General features: G+C 53.5%; 2 protein-coding genes across 2 annotated transcripts; one reads left to right on the forward strand and one right to left on the reverse strand.

The window, feature by feature from the left end:
- Positions 1–1,841: 1,841 nt before the first annotated feature.
- Positions 1,842–5,645, forward strand: EAH_00006080 (hypothetical protein, conserved; the record flags this gene model as incomplete). Its single annotated transcript, XM_013396326.1, has 1 exon — positions 1,842–5,645. One exon carries the CDS (start codon positions 1,842–1,844, stop codon positions 5,643–5,645), a length of 3,804 nt encoding a protein of 1,267 aa, XP_013251780.1.
- A 653-nt stretch (positions 5,646–6,298) lies between these two features.
- EAH_00006090 (Trichohyalin, putative) lies at positions 6,299–14,584 on the reverse strand (the record flags this gene model as incomplete). Its single annotated transcript, XM_013396327.1, has 16 exons — positions 6,299–6,375; positions 6,747–7,113; positions 7,272–7,401; positions 7,542–7,744; positions 7,845–7,994; positions 8,224–8,298; positions 8,501–8,597; positions 8,907–9,071; positions 9,287–9,365; positions 9,504–10,105; positions 10,325–10,518; positions 10,818–10,928; positions 11,192–11,594; positions 11,837–12,126; positions 12,374–13,170; positions 13,504–14,584. The coding sequence occupies 16 exons, from the start codon at positions 14,582–14,584 to the stop codon at positions 6,299–6,301; spliced, it is 4,821 nt and encodes a 1,606-aa protein (XP_013251781.1).
- Positions 14,585–14,730: the final 146 nt, after the last annotated feature.

Below are 14,730 nucleotides of genomic sequence, written 5' to 3' on the forward strand. Positions count from 1 at the left end.
TTTGCGTTTGCTACGTTCAAGGTTTTGGTGCTCAGGGGCACATTTGTTCTGAGGCGGGCGATGGTAGGCACACTGCGTGGACGTTAGCATTTGTTCAAGTTGACGAGGCGTCGCACCGGAGCATACTTACTTTCAGGTGCTCATACCTCCGGGTATGAACAGATTGCCTTCATCTTTCGATGAAGAGACTGTGCAGAAAAGGTAGATGAGAAAACTGGCTTGCACCTTCCGTGCCTGTCTCCGAAAGTGGTGTAGGAGTCGGGATGCGTTCTCCTCATTAAATATATGTGGGAACGCCACATGGGCCTGAAACCCATGCAACGACACTACTATCGTAAATTTTTTTGTACAGGGGTTTCTGTAGCAGGTGGGTAGCGTCGACGAAGCGCCAGAGAGTGTCAGGCATGATTTACAGTAAGCAGCCAACTAAGACAACCAGGCAGGTGGGCACCGCTCGTCGGCTATGGCGGTAACTAGTGGCCCTTTAGTTTAGCGGAGTTGGTTATTACCTGCCGCATGCTTGTGCAGACGTTCATTGAGCAACCCAGCCTTATGCATTAAATACGTCTTCTACTCCCTTGATTTCGAGCCTCGTGGATTTAGGGGCATTGACTTAAGTTGTAATTGCACTTATTTCTTCATATTGTGCAAAGCAGTTGAAACTTGGCTGTCGATGGATGAACTTGCTACCTTCGGTCTTTAGATGTGGACTGAAGGCTGTTGCGGGTTTTTTCAGTCTGCTAGTCGCTACATTTTCTATAGAAGAAACTTTAGCTGTGAAGGTAATGGGCGTTTTTGAACGCTTGAAGGGTGGTAGGCCTGTGCTTACTCAACAGCTTTTTTCTGCAACCGGGAATCAGCGTCGTACAGCTCGCACGAGAGGTCAAGTGGCCATCAGGGCTTTGCAGCCTGACTGATTAAACTTCAGCTACAGGTGCCTGCAAAAATGTGAAAATTTACAATACTGATTAAAAATAAAGTTTAGAGGGGAGCGAAAACAGTAGACTATGCAGAGTACAGTTCAAGGTTTCCTCTGGTCGAGCTGACTGCTGTCGGCTGCGAGGCAGGCGGGAGGGGATGCCTTGCGGGCGGTAGGCACGGTGCGTGACCCTTTCCTTCAATTATTTCTTCTCTATACTGAATTGTTACAAAAATGGGCTATTTGATTGCATAAAGAAAACTTGTGGGGGGTATTCGGGACGCCCGGCTCGTGCACCAGCCCGCCTGACCGCTCTTCCGAGCGCCATCGCGTCGAGTTGATTAGCTCTCGATGGTGCCGCCTGTCTCTGCTAGCCTTGCCTTCGGGGCTTTTTAAAAACAGAATATTCTTTTAGCCGGTGCCACCAGCAAGCGTATCCGTCTCGACGGGCACGCTGAGCGGTTTGCAAGGCAGCCTCGTGTGCAACAAAACACTGCACAACGCAGCTGGGTGCTGCTGCAACTCTTCGCTGCCTCAGCATCTTTTTATCCGCTTCTCTTTGTCTTTTCCTTCTTTCTTTCAGTGAAAGTGTCCAGACGGGGAAGCATATACCATTGTACTCTTGCCCATTTTCTCCGAAGGTGCGCGAGGGCTACAGCCGTCCACTGGATTTCACTACCTGTCCAGTGGAGGAGGAGTATAATTTGGTGAGCACAGCCTCTTTTTTTATGCCTCTCGTCTCACGATATACAAATTCGTGCAGAACTACCCTTAAGCCTCATTGATGACGACCGCCAGCGCAGTCCCCGGGGCACACTGCTTGCCTTCGGTCAGTATTAAACCGCCTTCCGCCCACTTGAGTGCCACAGCTTCTCTCCATTGTGATGATGGCGCAGTCAGATACCAGTCTTCTATGCGTCAAATGCCGAAGCAAGGAAAAAGTTTCAGCAGTGGCTCGGATGACGATGTTGACGCTAGTGAATTATGTCCGCACTACGACGAACACCACAGGGGGAGGCATTACAAACAGTATCTAAGGCAAAAATCAGCTGAAGCTCATACCATAAAGGAGAGTTCGCACCCTCCGCTATGGAGAGTCCCTATTGTTAGGCAGCCCCTTCCAGTAAGCATAGAAGAGTTCAACTCAGCAGAACCCCAGTACACAAGGTTTGTTAAGGCTCTGTGGTCGCACGCTAGGGCCACAGTTGAGGACAAGGAAGCAGCACAGGACTTTGCTCAGTCCCCAGTTGGCCAGGATTCGGTGCCCCAGCGCTGCCGAGATCTCGACGAGGCGGGCTGGAGGCGGAGGGAACTTTTGCAGCACTCTTGGGATGACCGGCCTGGAGCTGTAGGTAGACCGCTGAGTCCCACAATTATTCGACAGGGACCTTCTTGGCTCGTTGATGCTGAGGGTTACGAGGGACCCTTTGGGTCACCCGGTGACCTCCGGTCAAAGGGCATGGCGTATAACAGCAGATTCCAGCTCCCGACTCTCTCTTCCCTCATGAAGGCTAAACATGCGGTTTTTGTCAAAGCGAAAGACCCTAGACAAGCGCAAATGGTCTATGAAAGAAAGAGCATGTCTGCGCGGAGGTGCAGGCAAACACAGCGTTGGGGCGCCGGCCGTTGCCGGTCCTCTCCTCCTCAAGTCAACTCGCCCACAAGTACTCCAGGGAACCTGCCGATGCGGCATCAGCCACAGCAGCTCTCTCCTGCAGCTCCATCGCCTTCTCTCTTGAATCCTCCTGCTCCGCTACTGTCTCCGAACGCCTGTGTACGAGCGGGGCAAAGTGGGTCGCCCAGGGGAAGTTTGCCTTGCAGCCCCAGGACCTCTGCGCCGCCGTCTCCCGCCGGCTCCCCTAAGAACAGACCGACGGAACGAAGCCCCAGAAGCCCATTAAATCAACAGAACGAGGGTCAAAGTGCTGGCGAGGGTACCTGGACGGTGCACATTAGAGGAAAGGGGAAGTGCCAGTATCCAGAGAGCTATATTCGGTGGAAGAGGGAGCGGAAGCGAATGAGAGAAAGACTTAAAAGACTGAGAGCTGGAGAGATATTTACGGGTGATAGGCCAAAGGAAAGCTGTGCAGACTGTGAAAGCCCCAGTCTGTGTTGGGACCCGCAGCCTCTCACGGAGCACCTGCATGCTGTCCGCAGCTTCGGCTCTGCCCCAGAGGATGACGCCTCCTCAGGTACCGATCTTTCCTCCTCTTCTCAGCGAAGCAGCAGCATCAGCACTAGCAACAGTGATGGCAGCAGCAGAAGCTGCAGCCCCTCCCGTGAGGATAACTCCACCCACAAGTACAAGCTTCGCATTCCTGCCTATGGGAACTCCTTCCCGTCTGCGCCGTGTATGGCGGCCGGCGCAGCCCTCGTAGCACCAAGCCCACTGTATCCCTTTGCTGGATTAGCCCCCGGCGTTGCTGTTGGCAGCTATGTGCATGCCCCTTCAGGGCCGCCTGTACTCCACGGAGCTTTACGGCCTCTTCAGAGCAGCTTACACCCAGGGAAACCCCTTGGTTTGGGGAACAGCATGCAGCAGCATCCACCGTGGCTCGTACTAATGCCGACCATCGCAGGGACTGCGCTCATGCGTGCTCAAACTAGCTTTGTGCTACCTTCTCTTCAGAAGCAACAGATTTTGATGGGGCAACAGCAGGTGCAACAGGGGCAGATGCTGCTGCAACAGCTGCAGCACCAGACACTGCTGCAACAGCAGATTCCACGCAGCTATATGGCGGTACAGCTTCCAGCGCAGTCTTCACAGTCTGTCACCTTCGAACAATCGCAACAGCAGCAACAGCAGCAGCCGCCGATGTCGTGCGGAGTTCAGCAGGGAGCACAGAAGCGGGAGAGCACAAAAATGGGGGACCAACAGAAGAGAGAGCAGCTTTCCTCAAAACCGTGGGAGGGGTTTGCCAATTCAAGAGGGTCACGGGAGGAATGGAGTCGCAAGGAGGCCCCCTTCTTCCGGTTAAAAGAGCACAATGGCAGCGGCAGGCCCCACGTGCGATATGTCAGCGCACCACCCCCGGCAAGGCGCCACACAGGGAAAGAAGATCGCGAGCATGCCCTTCCGTCATCGCATGCTTCTGCAGCACAGCTTACTCTCAGCCCAGCTGCCTCCCCGGCAACCGGCGCAGGATGTAATATGGTAAAACAGGCGCTACCGCAAACACTGCTAACGCAGCCAATCGTGACTGGACCTTCACATCCACTCTTCGGGATCCCTCAATCGCTCTCAGCGGGGCCAGGAGTAGTTCAAGGTGTCGCTCAGGGAGTACCCGTGGCTGCAATACTCCGTGGTTCGCCTTTGTTGGTTTCATCCGGGACTCACTTGATGGCAGAGACACCACAACAAATACACCCTGGAGGTCCTTGCGTTTTCTCTGGAGCCGAGCGATTGCAGCGGCGGCAGCCAAAGGATGCTGCCGCTGTCAGCCACAGAAGTGCCTCTTGCAGCCCTACAGCGCCTCCTGTGGTTGTTGCGCAGCTTCCTGTTCTGCCTCTGCAGCACACTCCAGTTGTGGTCCAACAGCTTCGGCAGCAGCCGCTCTTGACGCAGCAGCAGCAGCAACAACTCACCATTATACAGCAGCAACAGCACCCTCTCCTCATACAGAAGCAGCCGCTCGTGGTACAGCGACAGCAGCAGCAACCCCTCGTGGTACAACAGCAGCAGCAGCAGCCTATAGCCACACAACAGCTGCAACCTGTTGCGATGAACCACACTCAGCAATCGCCACAGCAGAGTGCCGGTGGTTTGTTACAACTGCAGCCAGATGCCACAGTAGTGATACAGCAACAGCAACCTGGCATTGTAGTCCAGCAGCCGCCGATCATCACTCCAGAAGAGCGGAAGCCTGCTGCTGCATTAACACCAGAAAAACCAAAGACTCACTGGCTTTGGAGCTGCAACATCGACTGCGGAGCCAATTGTGGTGGAAGGAGCCCTGCAGCTAGCCACGTGGCAGTGCAGGAGCAGCCGCCAGCTGTGCAGCCGGACTGCAGAGAAAAACACCAACCGAAGCAGCGCCTACAACATACCCAAGCGGAGCAGCGAGCTTCACCAGAGGAAGCTTCTGGAGAGGCACCTTCAAGCCTCACACCCACAGCTGCACCAGTGCCACCTGCTGAATCAAGAGTTTCTGCAACAGCACAGCAGGTTCACCATCTCTCTCAGCAGCCTTCTGGTAGCGACGGCACTAGAGAAGCAATGCAAGGTGTCTCACAGGCATGCCAGTATCTCCAACCGCCACAACAGCAGTTGCAACGACTTTCCCCTAGGAAACAACAGCAACCTCAAGAACAGCAAAAGGTGCGCACACCGACGGCTCTCTCCACCAGCAGCCCCATTGCATTTGTGCCTACTGCTCCAGGCACCCAGAACATAGTCGCGCCAAGTGCGGCGGTGGCTTGCATGGAAAGCCAGCAGATTCAGCAGCACCAGCAGCCACCGCAACAATGCAGGCAATCATCGTGTTGCAAGCCCCACCGGGGGGGAGCTGTAGCTGAACAGGAGCCGCCCTTCAAGTTCTTACCCTTCACATTTATCTCACCAAAACGAAATATCGCCTGCGGAATGGGAAAGAAAGTAACCTTCAGAGAAAGAACGACCACTGCTTCTTCACCGATGCATCAGCAGAAGCATCAACAGCAGGAGCGCCAGAGCTGCTGCGGTAGAACTGGCGGCGAACTTTCAGCGAGCGTATCTTGCAGCATATAAGCTGCATTATTCGTTTCAATGCATTTAGCTCTTTATTTCGGTGATTGCTGCTTCAGCCCGCTACTGCGAATTGTTCCGGCACGGAGCAGCAAGAAACAGCAAATAGATTTTTATCTTAAAATGAGCTCCCCTGGAATGAACGGCAGCATATGCAGTATATACATGGTGCATGTTCCCAGCGGTTCTCTAACAACAGGCAAAAGAAGAGAGACTAATGGACGGCCTGTTGGAACAGTGTAAATTAACTTCTAGGCGTAAGCCTGCATTCCCTTTTAGCTCCCTCAAGGTGGATAATGCTTTCCATGCCAAGTTGCCTCTACAGATGAATGTAAAACTGCAGGCCTATGCATACATACCCTTTTGTCGGGGAGGAGGCCAGCACACAAGTACGGCGTAGTCTAATTGCAGCTCATATTTGTTCGGGTATATACAACTACCATGTGTCACCGTATACACGGAATAGTATACTGTGGAGTATGCAGTACAGCTCCACGGATTTTCTTTATCCTGAGTACTATCTTGAGCACTATCTTTACTCGTGTCTCTTTCCGAGAAGTTGAAATAAAAGGGATTTGTGCACTAAGGCAATGGGAAAGCAAGCACCAGCAAATATGGGGCATGCTTTGAGAACAAAACAGACGTGAACATAACAGTTAGAACGGTCGCTCCATCACTCTGCCCGTGCACATCACGCAAGAGCCCCACGACTGGCCTTCCACCAGCAGGTCGCCTGAGAGCATCAAATCATAAGACGCAAGTTCCCCAAGGGGAGCTCACACATAAAACTGTAGGTATACCATAGGAAAACGCGCAGAGAAAAGCACGCCAACGGCCTGGTTGGAGGCAATGAGAAACGAAGAAGTCTTAAACAGCAAGAAAGAGAAGCAGCCATGATTGCAGGAAACAAGTTTCTACTGGCAAGCTTGCATACCGCTCATACAGAATGATACAACCAAAAATGAAGTACTATTCATGCGTAGAGTGGTATGACATTCAAATGATATAGCGCTCATTAAACTGCATGTGTACAGCTGACTTCCTATGCGCTGTACTTCTAATTTGTCATATTTGTACTTTGCACTCTTGGAAATGGTATCTCACTCAGGGGATTCCACACTCCGCATCGTCCACAGAGTATTTTGTGCTTTAGCAGGTCCTCGAGTTCCCTTTGTGTTTCTTTGTTTTTCTCATGTGTCTCGGCCACATGGAGGGAAAGAAGCCGTAACTGTTGCGAGTAGTTTTCCTCTGCAAGGCGAGCACTTGCTGCTGTCTCCGTTGCAGCTGCAACTGCAGCAGCAGCAGCTGCTGCTGCTTCTTCCTTCGACCGACGCAGCTCGTAACGTAAAGCAGCGCGCTGATCCTCAAGTGCATGAACAGCCTGTGGCACCACAAGCACCAACGGATGATCACAACAGTTAACCGGACCACTTTGTAAGTAGGCAACTAGCCCAGGCACGCATTTACAATACTGTATCACGAAGCACACACCACATACAGACACAGACACATGCCTTGTGGCTATGCGCGAATCGTTATAGCGATAGTTGCAAATTCATGAGCAAGTCGCGATATGCAAAAATGGACACAGATGTCTGTTTTCTAAAGTGCTTCAGTCCTGTAGGTCACCTTGAAAGCGCTGCTGAGTTGCATCTTCAGAATGCTCAGAGCTGCAGCTTCGGTGTGCAGCTTTTGTTGCAGCAGCAGTAGCTGCTGTGCGTACACCCCGTCTCGCTCTTCAGCAGGAAAGTGAAGGCCTCTGAATGTGAGCAACAGCAGCAGCACACGCACCTGCTAATGCAAACAAAAAACGAATGATGTAGCTGTCCCACCACCAGCAGCATATGACAGTATCAAAAGGCGCTAACAAAGCTAAGGGCAAACGGTTGTCCTACATACATGCACGTCAGAGGTGTCCCACGTGCCAGTACATTTGCCGAATTTGCTGTAATATTGCCAGCAGAGAACGCGGCACCCTCTGCAGTGGCATCACCTGAACGGAACACGATGACATAAAGAGGGGAGAAGCTCTCAGCTGCTCCACGGTAGGTAAAGGCAGCAGCAGAACGGGGTGGCAGAAAAAGCTTGAAGTCAATCCGAACCTGCAGCACTCGAGCCCTTAGAGGCAGTAAATGAGACAGACTCTCCAGCAGGACAGGCAGGGACAGCAGGCATAGGCAGCAAAACGGCACCACCATCCACCTGAGCGGAGTACCGGCTGCTGCTGCTCCGTGTAGGGGGTGCATCGGTGGTGATACCTCCCGCTGTGCTGCAGGCGTGTCGTTTAAGCCTAACGAGCTCTGCCTGAAGCAGTGCCACTGCGGTCTGCGCTACCCGAAGCTGCGCAGCTCCCTGCAGATAAGAACCCAAATATACAGGAGGGAAATATGGAGGAGCTTTCAAGTGCCGAGCAGGAAGACAGCAGTTCAGCAGCACAGCAACCACACCACACCACAACATACCAGCGAGGCAAGGCGTCAGCGAAGAGTTGCTGATCTGGTCTCGAGACAGACTACACTAAAGGCTAGTCAATGAGAGAACACTACATACTGATGGGTTTCCGGCAACTATAGAGCCTCACCTTGTTTGCTTCAGCCATTCGCTCCTCCAGAAGTCGCACCTCAGCCGCCGCCGCAGCGACTTCTGCCTCCGCCGCCTACAGAAGGAGAAGGACAAAGAGGAAGGCGCCCTACGGAGTCAAGAGGTTGATGCAAGGGCAGCAACAGCAGCAGCGGCAGCAGCAGCACTCTTAGAACAGCGATTCATTCACGGGAAACCCGTTACGAATGACATGTGCAAAGACGAAAACGATTGATGAAGAGGGATGGAAGGCAATATGCCCGATCGCAAGCTCGGACTTGTCGTTTGCTTATGACTTGTCGGGCATCCCGCGCAGAAATCTTCTCGCTGGAGCTCAAGAGAGCAGCGCGGGCCTGCGAGACGCACCTGAGACCGCTGATTTACGGCGCAGGCACAGGCACCAATGCAAAACCCATGTGCCTACAGCCCACAATGAAAATGACCGTGGCAACCGCAAGAAGCAAGCAGGAGCCAAAAGGGAAAATAGCTACACAGAGGGCAGCATCACCAAAATGACACCGGTAGTTTTGCCTTTGTAGATGTATTTTTGCCTGCTTTGTTGAACCATACTATGAATAGTGACTAGGTTTGAGCACCAACGGGAAATGGTCAGTGCGATCCAAGCTTATTGCAAACACAAAGACAATCAGGACACTCAAGAGTGTGCCAGGGGCGTTGGCCTACACTACAGCGACCTCTTCCACAGCCTCTGATCTAAGAACGGCATACGAGGGGCAACGCTGCATCTGCAGCAGCAGCTTCGAGTGCTGCAGTAAACGGTATAATCCTCCGTCTGCACTGCTCACTGCGCGCAGTGCCTGCAGTAGCGAAAGTGTGCAGGGCCCTGTGCTGCGACACCCAAGGGAAAAAGCAGCAGCACAGCAAAGGTAAGATACCCACGCAACTACGTAGCAGCAGTTCGTCCTACGAGTAGGCAGCAGCAACAACTGAAGCGAAAACAACACACCGAAAGGTTGGTGCACAAGCAGAAGAAACAGCTGCATCACCTGCGGCTGCTCTTACTGCTGCTTTTCGTTGCAACCGCCACAATCCAACTGAATTACCCGGAAAGCAGCAACAACTGTCCATCAACTAGGTCAGCTGGGCGGCGCACACGGCCAGAAAGGCAGACTGCCAAGCTGCCTGATCACAGCACCGGGGCAAGGGAGGTAAATATACAGTTGCTGCGCCCTCTGGGTTGTCTGTGGCTGGTCCACGTGCAATGCCTTGCCTAGTCGGGAGCAGATGCAGACACAACGAACAGCTGAGGGTAAAACCCACGGAATGTCTGCAAGAGCGCATCTAGGTTCTCGACTAGAAGCTGCAGCAACCGCTCCTTCGTTGCCTTTGCTGTTCCACGCCATCCAGATAGTGTGAGGCCCGCTGCTGCTGCCGCCCTCCGGCAACTCCTCAACTGTTGCATCCATTTGTTGCATTCAGATAGAGGAAGTTCTTCTTCGTCCATCCGCTGCTGCGAAGGCGGCAATGGCAAACAGCTGCGCCACGGAAAAGGAGAATTTGAGTATCCGTGTTGGCGCTGCCGCTGCTGTTGCAGCACCAACCGTACTGATGCGGACTGCAACGCAGGAAGAGGCGGAAGTCCGAGGTCCTCCTGCAGCTGATGTTGCAGTTGCGCTTCTTGAAGCTTCTGCTGCCGCTTTTCAGGCACAGTTGGCATTTCCTCATCCTGCTTATCTTGAGGATCTTCTAGTGCAGCAGCAAGCTCAGCAAAATGCTGTTTAGACAATACCCGGGTGTCTGCAGCAACGTAGTCGTCGCTGCCGCTTCTGTCGCTACTGCTTCTGGCCTCCATGAAGGCCGATGCAGCATTGAAAACAGCGGCCAGAGCTGCTGCGCCACGCTGTAACTCCTCCAGCAGCGCCCTGAGCACCAGCAAAACGGCACTCGCCAGTCAACGTTACACAGTCTCATTTTCTCTGTAGGCAGCATCGGATCGGCACTACGAAAAAAAAGAGACCACCGCACTAGCAGCAACATAAGCAACGGCGGCGGGAAGCCGCAATGGATTTGCCACAGGCAGCACTCCTGAGCTGAGAGCTTGGCTACCCCAAAACCCAGCCCCTAGATCCTAAACTCGAAACTCCAGAACGTGGGCTCCTTGCCCGAAAGGATCCGCAATGCTGCCGTTGTCGTTTCCTTGCATTGCATCCAGCTGCTGCCGCTTCTGTCGTTGCTGCTGCTGGGGCCCGCTTAGAGCGTCGTGCTGCAGCGAGACGGCTAGGAGAGTCAGAGAAACGAATCGACTAAAATCAGCATTCAGCTTTTCAGTTTCCTTCTGAAAATAAGAGAACATATAGACATGAACACAGAGCAAGCTCAAATAGTCAGCAGCTTCTGTGGGGAGCAGCAGCCGACAGCATATCCAAAGAGCAGCAGGTGTGAGCTGCTGGAGCAGCAGCAAGTAAGAAAAGCAGCCGGATACTCTTTGCTGCTGCTGCTTCACACTCGAAAGGCAAATTATGTTTGCCTCCCGAGAGTGCAGCAACAGCAACAACAAGAGGAGGATGGTGCTGAATAGGGGATCGCGGTACGGACGTGCAATTCCTCTGTAAAAACATCGGAGCCACTGCGGACCCGCCGAGCAAGAGTTTCAGCGGCACTAACAGCAGCGGCGGCAACAGCGCGCTCTAACAATGACGACACCGTTGCAATTGACGCCACAGAGTCAATGGCGGCCCGGCGAGCCTGAATACCGTAAATGCAGACAGCGGCAGAACCTGCAGCAAAGTCAGCAACTGGCTACAGTGAGCAGTCATTCACCAGCGTCACGCACTGCCTCCCTGACAGCGGCTCTTTGAACAGCCAGCAGGTGCAATGCCTGTTACCAGCACAGCATGAAGCGATACCAGTGGAGCAGCAAGTTGAAATAGTAGCGAGTGGGGACAACAGCACGTAAAATCATAAACATGCAGAAGCAGACCAAATGCAAAAACAGATCACCGTCTAACCTGCCGCGTTGCAATTCTTATCCGCCAGGCCAGACCAAGAGACAGTGGCAGGCGGTTGGCCGGTGTTTCTGCATCTGAGGAGTCCAACCCGTCCTCCGATAGTCCCTCGCTACCCTGTTCTGCCCCAGCTACTGTTGACACTTCCAGGCCTGCTGCCCAACACTGCAAAACGTGTTGTAGATCTCCCAGAGCTGCAACAATGAGCCGCAGCAACTCCTCTCGTGCTGCTGCGGCTGCTGCTGCGGCAGTAGCATAACCGCCAGAGGGCAAGTCCAGACAGCGCAGCAGGGGCAGCCGCGTGTAGTCGCAGCCAAGCAGGGTGCTATAATAGGCGACTATTTGCTCCTGCTTTTGTTGTTGCTGCTGCTCCCGAAGCATAAGCTGCTGCCGGTCTTCCATGGTCCTGCAGAAACAAAAGGACGCAAAACACGCGTCCAGAGCAGCTTATCTGACCACAATAAGAATGTACACCAGCAGCAGCGTTGAAGCAGCAACAGCAGCAGCAACCGCAGCGAAGGAAGTTACCAATTTTAGGACAGCAGCAGCAGCAAATGCAGCGAACGGCTGTCTCTCATGGCGCCCTTCGTGGATGCCACAGAAAACATCGGGTACGTCGCAGAGCCGCCACTGCAACTACGGACGTACTGTTGTAGCAGCAATTGTTCCTGACCACGAGCATGTTCCAGTTGTTGTTGCTGCTGCCTTAACTTCTCTTCTTGCCGTTGGTTAAGGCGCTCATAGTGCCTTTGCAGCTCTGCGTAGTCTGCTGCATGCTGCTGTTGCTGCTGCTGGGCTTCCTCATGCTGTTTCTGCAACAGGCTAATCGTGGCCTCGAGTTGCTGCTGCTGCTGCTGCTGCTGCTGCCTTTCCTCAAATGCCTCCAAGTGTAGTCGCTCGTTCTCCTCTATCTTGAGCTGCAGCTCCTCCCGTAGAACCTAAGTCCCACAGCAGCTCAGCAAAGCAGCAAAACCTGCGCCAGGCTTTGCAGTCTCGCAAAGCTGTCTATGTCTACTTTCTCTGCTTCTTCTGTTGTGTTGCCATCTAGCTGTGGCACCAAGACACGAACTTCTACTCTCGCAGCACCGCATGAGCACATTCACCGCCTGTAGCGCAGGAGCAGACATGTAGATTTTTTGATTACTACGAACAGTAGCACACCAGCAGTAAGACAGGAAAGCATACCTCCACTTGCTGCTGCAGTGCCTTCAATTCCGCATCTTTAGCCGCTGCGCTGCCGCCCCCCAGCAGCGACAACCCCCAACTACTTCCTGGGGCGCCTCCAGCCGTAGAATTTGCGGCTCCCGTTTTGAGTAGCAGCAAATGCTGCTGTTGCAATTGCTGCTGTTGCTGCTGCAGTTGCTGTTGCTGGCGCTTTAATTCTCGCTGAGCGGTGTCCAACTCATCCAGCAGCTGGCGTTGCCTGAATTCCCCCAGGGCGACCTGCTGCTGCAGTTGGCTCACAAGCCCCTGCGGCTCTTCTTGCTGCGGTTCTTGTTGCTGCTGTTGCTGTTGGTGCTGCTGTTGATGCTGCTGTTGACGCTGCCCCTGCCCTTGTTGTTGATGCTCAAGCTGCTGTTGCTGCTGCTGTTTCTGCTGCTGCCGCAGGGCCTCCTTGAGCAGCGCGTTCTGCTTCTTGAGCTGCCTGTACTTCTGACTTAGGCGCTCTACCGCTTCCCAATCATGAACTGCCCCAAAGTGAGATGATTCTGTTGCTGTGGTTGCGTTTGGTGCTCCAGCTGCTGTATCTATTGTTGCTGGCGTCGTTGAATCTGCTGTTGCTGTTTCCGGCTTTGCAGCCGTAGTTGTTGATGAAGCACGAGGAGAAGGGCTGATAGGCTCGATGACACAGCCAGTAGTAGCTGTTGGGACTTCCTTTGCCTGTTGTGGGGTAGCACGAGCAGCAGCAGCAGATGCATTTAATGGACCAGTCTTGAGTGTCATCTCCGTCAAATTGGCATCTGTTTGGGTTCCTGACAAACCTCCAGCAGAAGACATAGCACAGGTTGCTGTAGCTGCTTCAACGAAACCAGTTCTTCTCGGTTTCGCAGCTGCAGCCGCAGCTGCAGATGCTGCTGCTCGCGCAGCTGGCTCAGAAGGGAGCGAGGCAGCAGCAGCAGAAACAGCAGCAGCGGTATTCTAGCTTAAGTCGCGCACGCGGTGGAGAACGTAGTTATATTCGATGCAACCTGGAATATTTGACCCCTGGATAAGATGCGTACTTAATAGTTTAATGAATATTTGTAGCTACAAACGCAGCAGGTGAATAGCTGACATCACCTAGTGCCGTGGGAAGCTGCGCAGAAGTGAATTACCTGGAGAAGTTTTCGAGGAGACTCCAGCGGCAGCATGAGCGCTAGGCGCATCAGGATCGACGGCAGAGGCAGCTGCAACTTCGTCGGGACTCCTACAAACCGGCGTTGCGTTGCACGCAGACGGATCGTGGGGTCCCGATCCAGGCAAGTGACCTTCTGGCGCAGCAATTTGTTCGCTGTGAAGCCCAGGAGTATGCAATATTCTGGGGTCAAGATCCAAAGAAGTAACTGAGGCGACTCGTTGCAGCCCGCTCGGCTCTCCTGGTGCGTTTGCTGTACGGACAGTTGTTGAATCCCCTGCTGCAGGAATCATCTGTGCAGATTCCGCTGCAGATAACGGTGTTGTTGCCGATGAATGCGATCTAGGCGCTGCACAGACCTCCTGCGCAATCTTTTGCAAAGCATGCGCTACTGCCACAGGGGCAGTTGCGGCGGCACCAGCAGCAGCAGTAGGGACATTGGCAGTCGCAGCAGCGCAACCACCACGATCCGCACCCAGAGCAGCAGCAGCGTCAGCTAGGTTGGCAAGCATATCCGCGTCTAAGGATATCGGGGGGCCCTTGTATCTGCTGCTGGTGCTGCCCTTGCTAATGCTTCTGCTGCTGCTACTGTTGCCATGCTGCACCAGTTCAGCAAAAGAACCGGAGCCTTCCCATTGCAGCGCGTTTCCCTCGTCGAAACGGGGGCATCCACCATCAGAACTCCTCAAGCCTTCAATATTTTGCTGCTTGTGTTGGTGTTTCGCCTGTTGGTGCGGCTTTTGCAGCTCGGGTTGATGTCTGGCTCCCGATGCAGACTCCCAATCTCCAAATGCGTCAGTATCCTCCAGCGTAGAAGCAGCATGTACTGCTGGTATTGCTGCTGCTGCTTCTGAACTGGTGAATTTCGTAACGGATGAATGGCCGATTGAGGCGCGAAAGGGGCCGAAAAGAGCTGCTTCATCTCCAGGCGAAGATTCTGCTGCTGAAGCGTAGTGATGTTGTTGATGCGGCTTTTGTTGCTGCTTCTCCGGCTGTGCTGCCTCGCGGAGAGCTTCTGCCCTTGCAAATACATCGGAAAGTTCATCTAATGGGGAAGACATACTGTGTGTACCTTCCGGTGCTGCATGCGCCCTTGACTCGGTTGCCGACGTCCCAACTGTAGCTGCTCCTCGTGCTTGTGATGCCTCTCTTGCCGGCGGAATGTTTAGTACTATTCATCTGGGAGTGATGAGGTATTTAAAAATCT

This window comes from Eimeria acervulina, genomic scaffold (assembly GCF_000499425.1).
Source record: "Eimeria acervulina Houghton genomic scaffold, Eah_scaff25, whole genome shotgun sequence".
NCBI classification, from domain to species: Eukaryota; Apicomplexa; class Conoidasida; order Eucoccidiorida; family Eimeriidae; genus Eimeria; species Eimeria acervulina.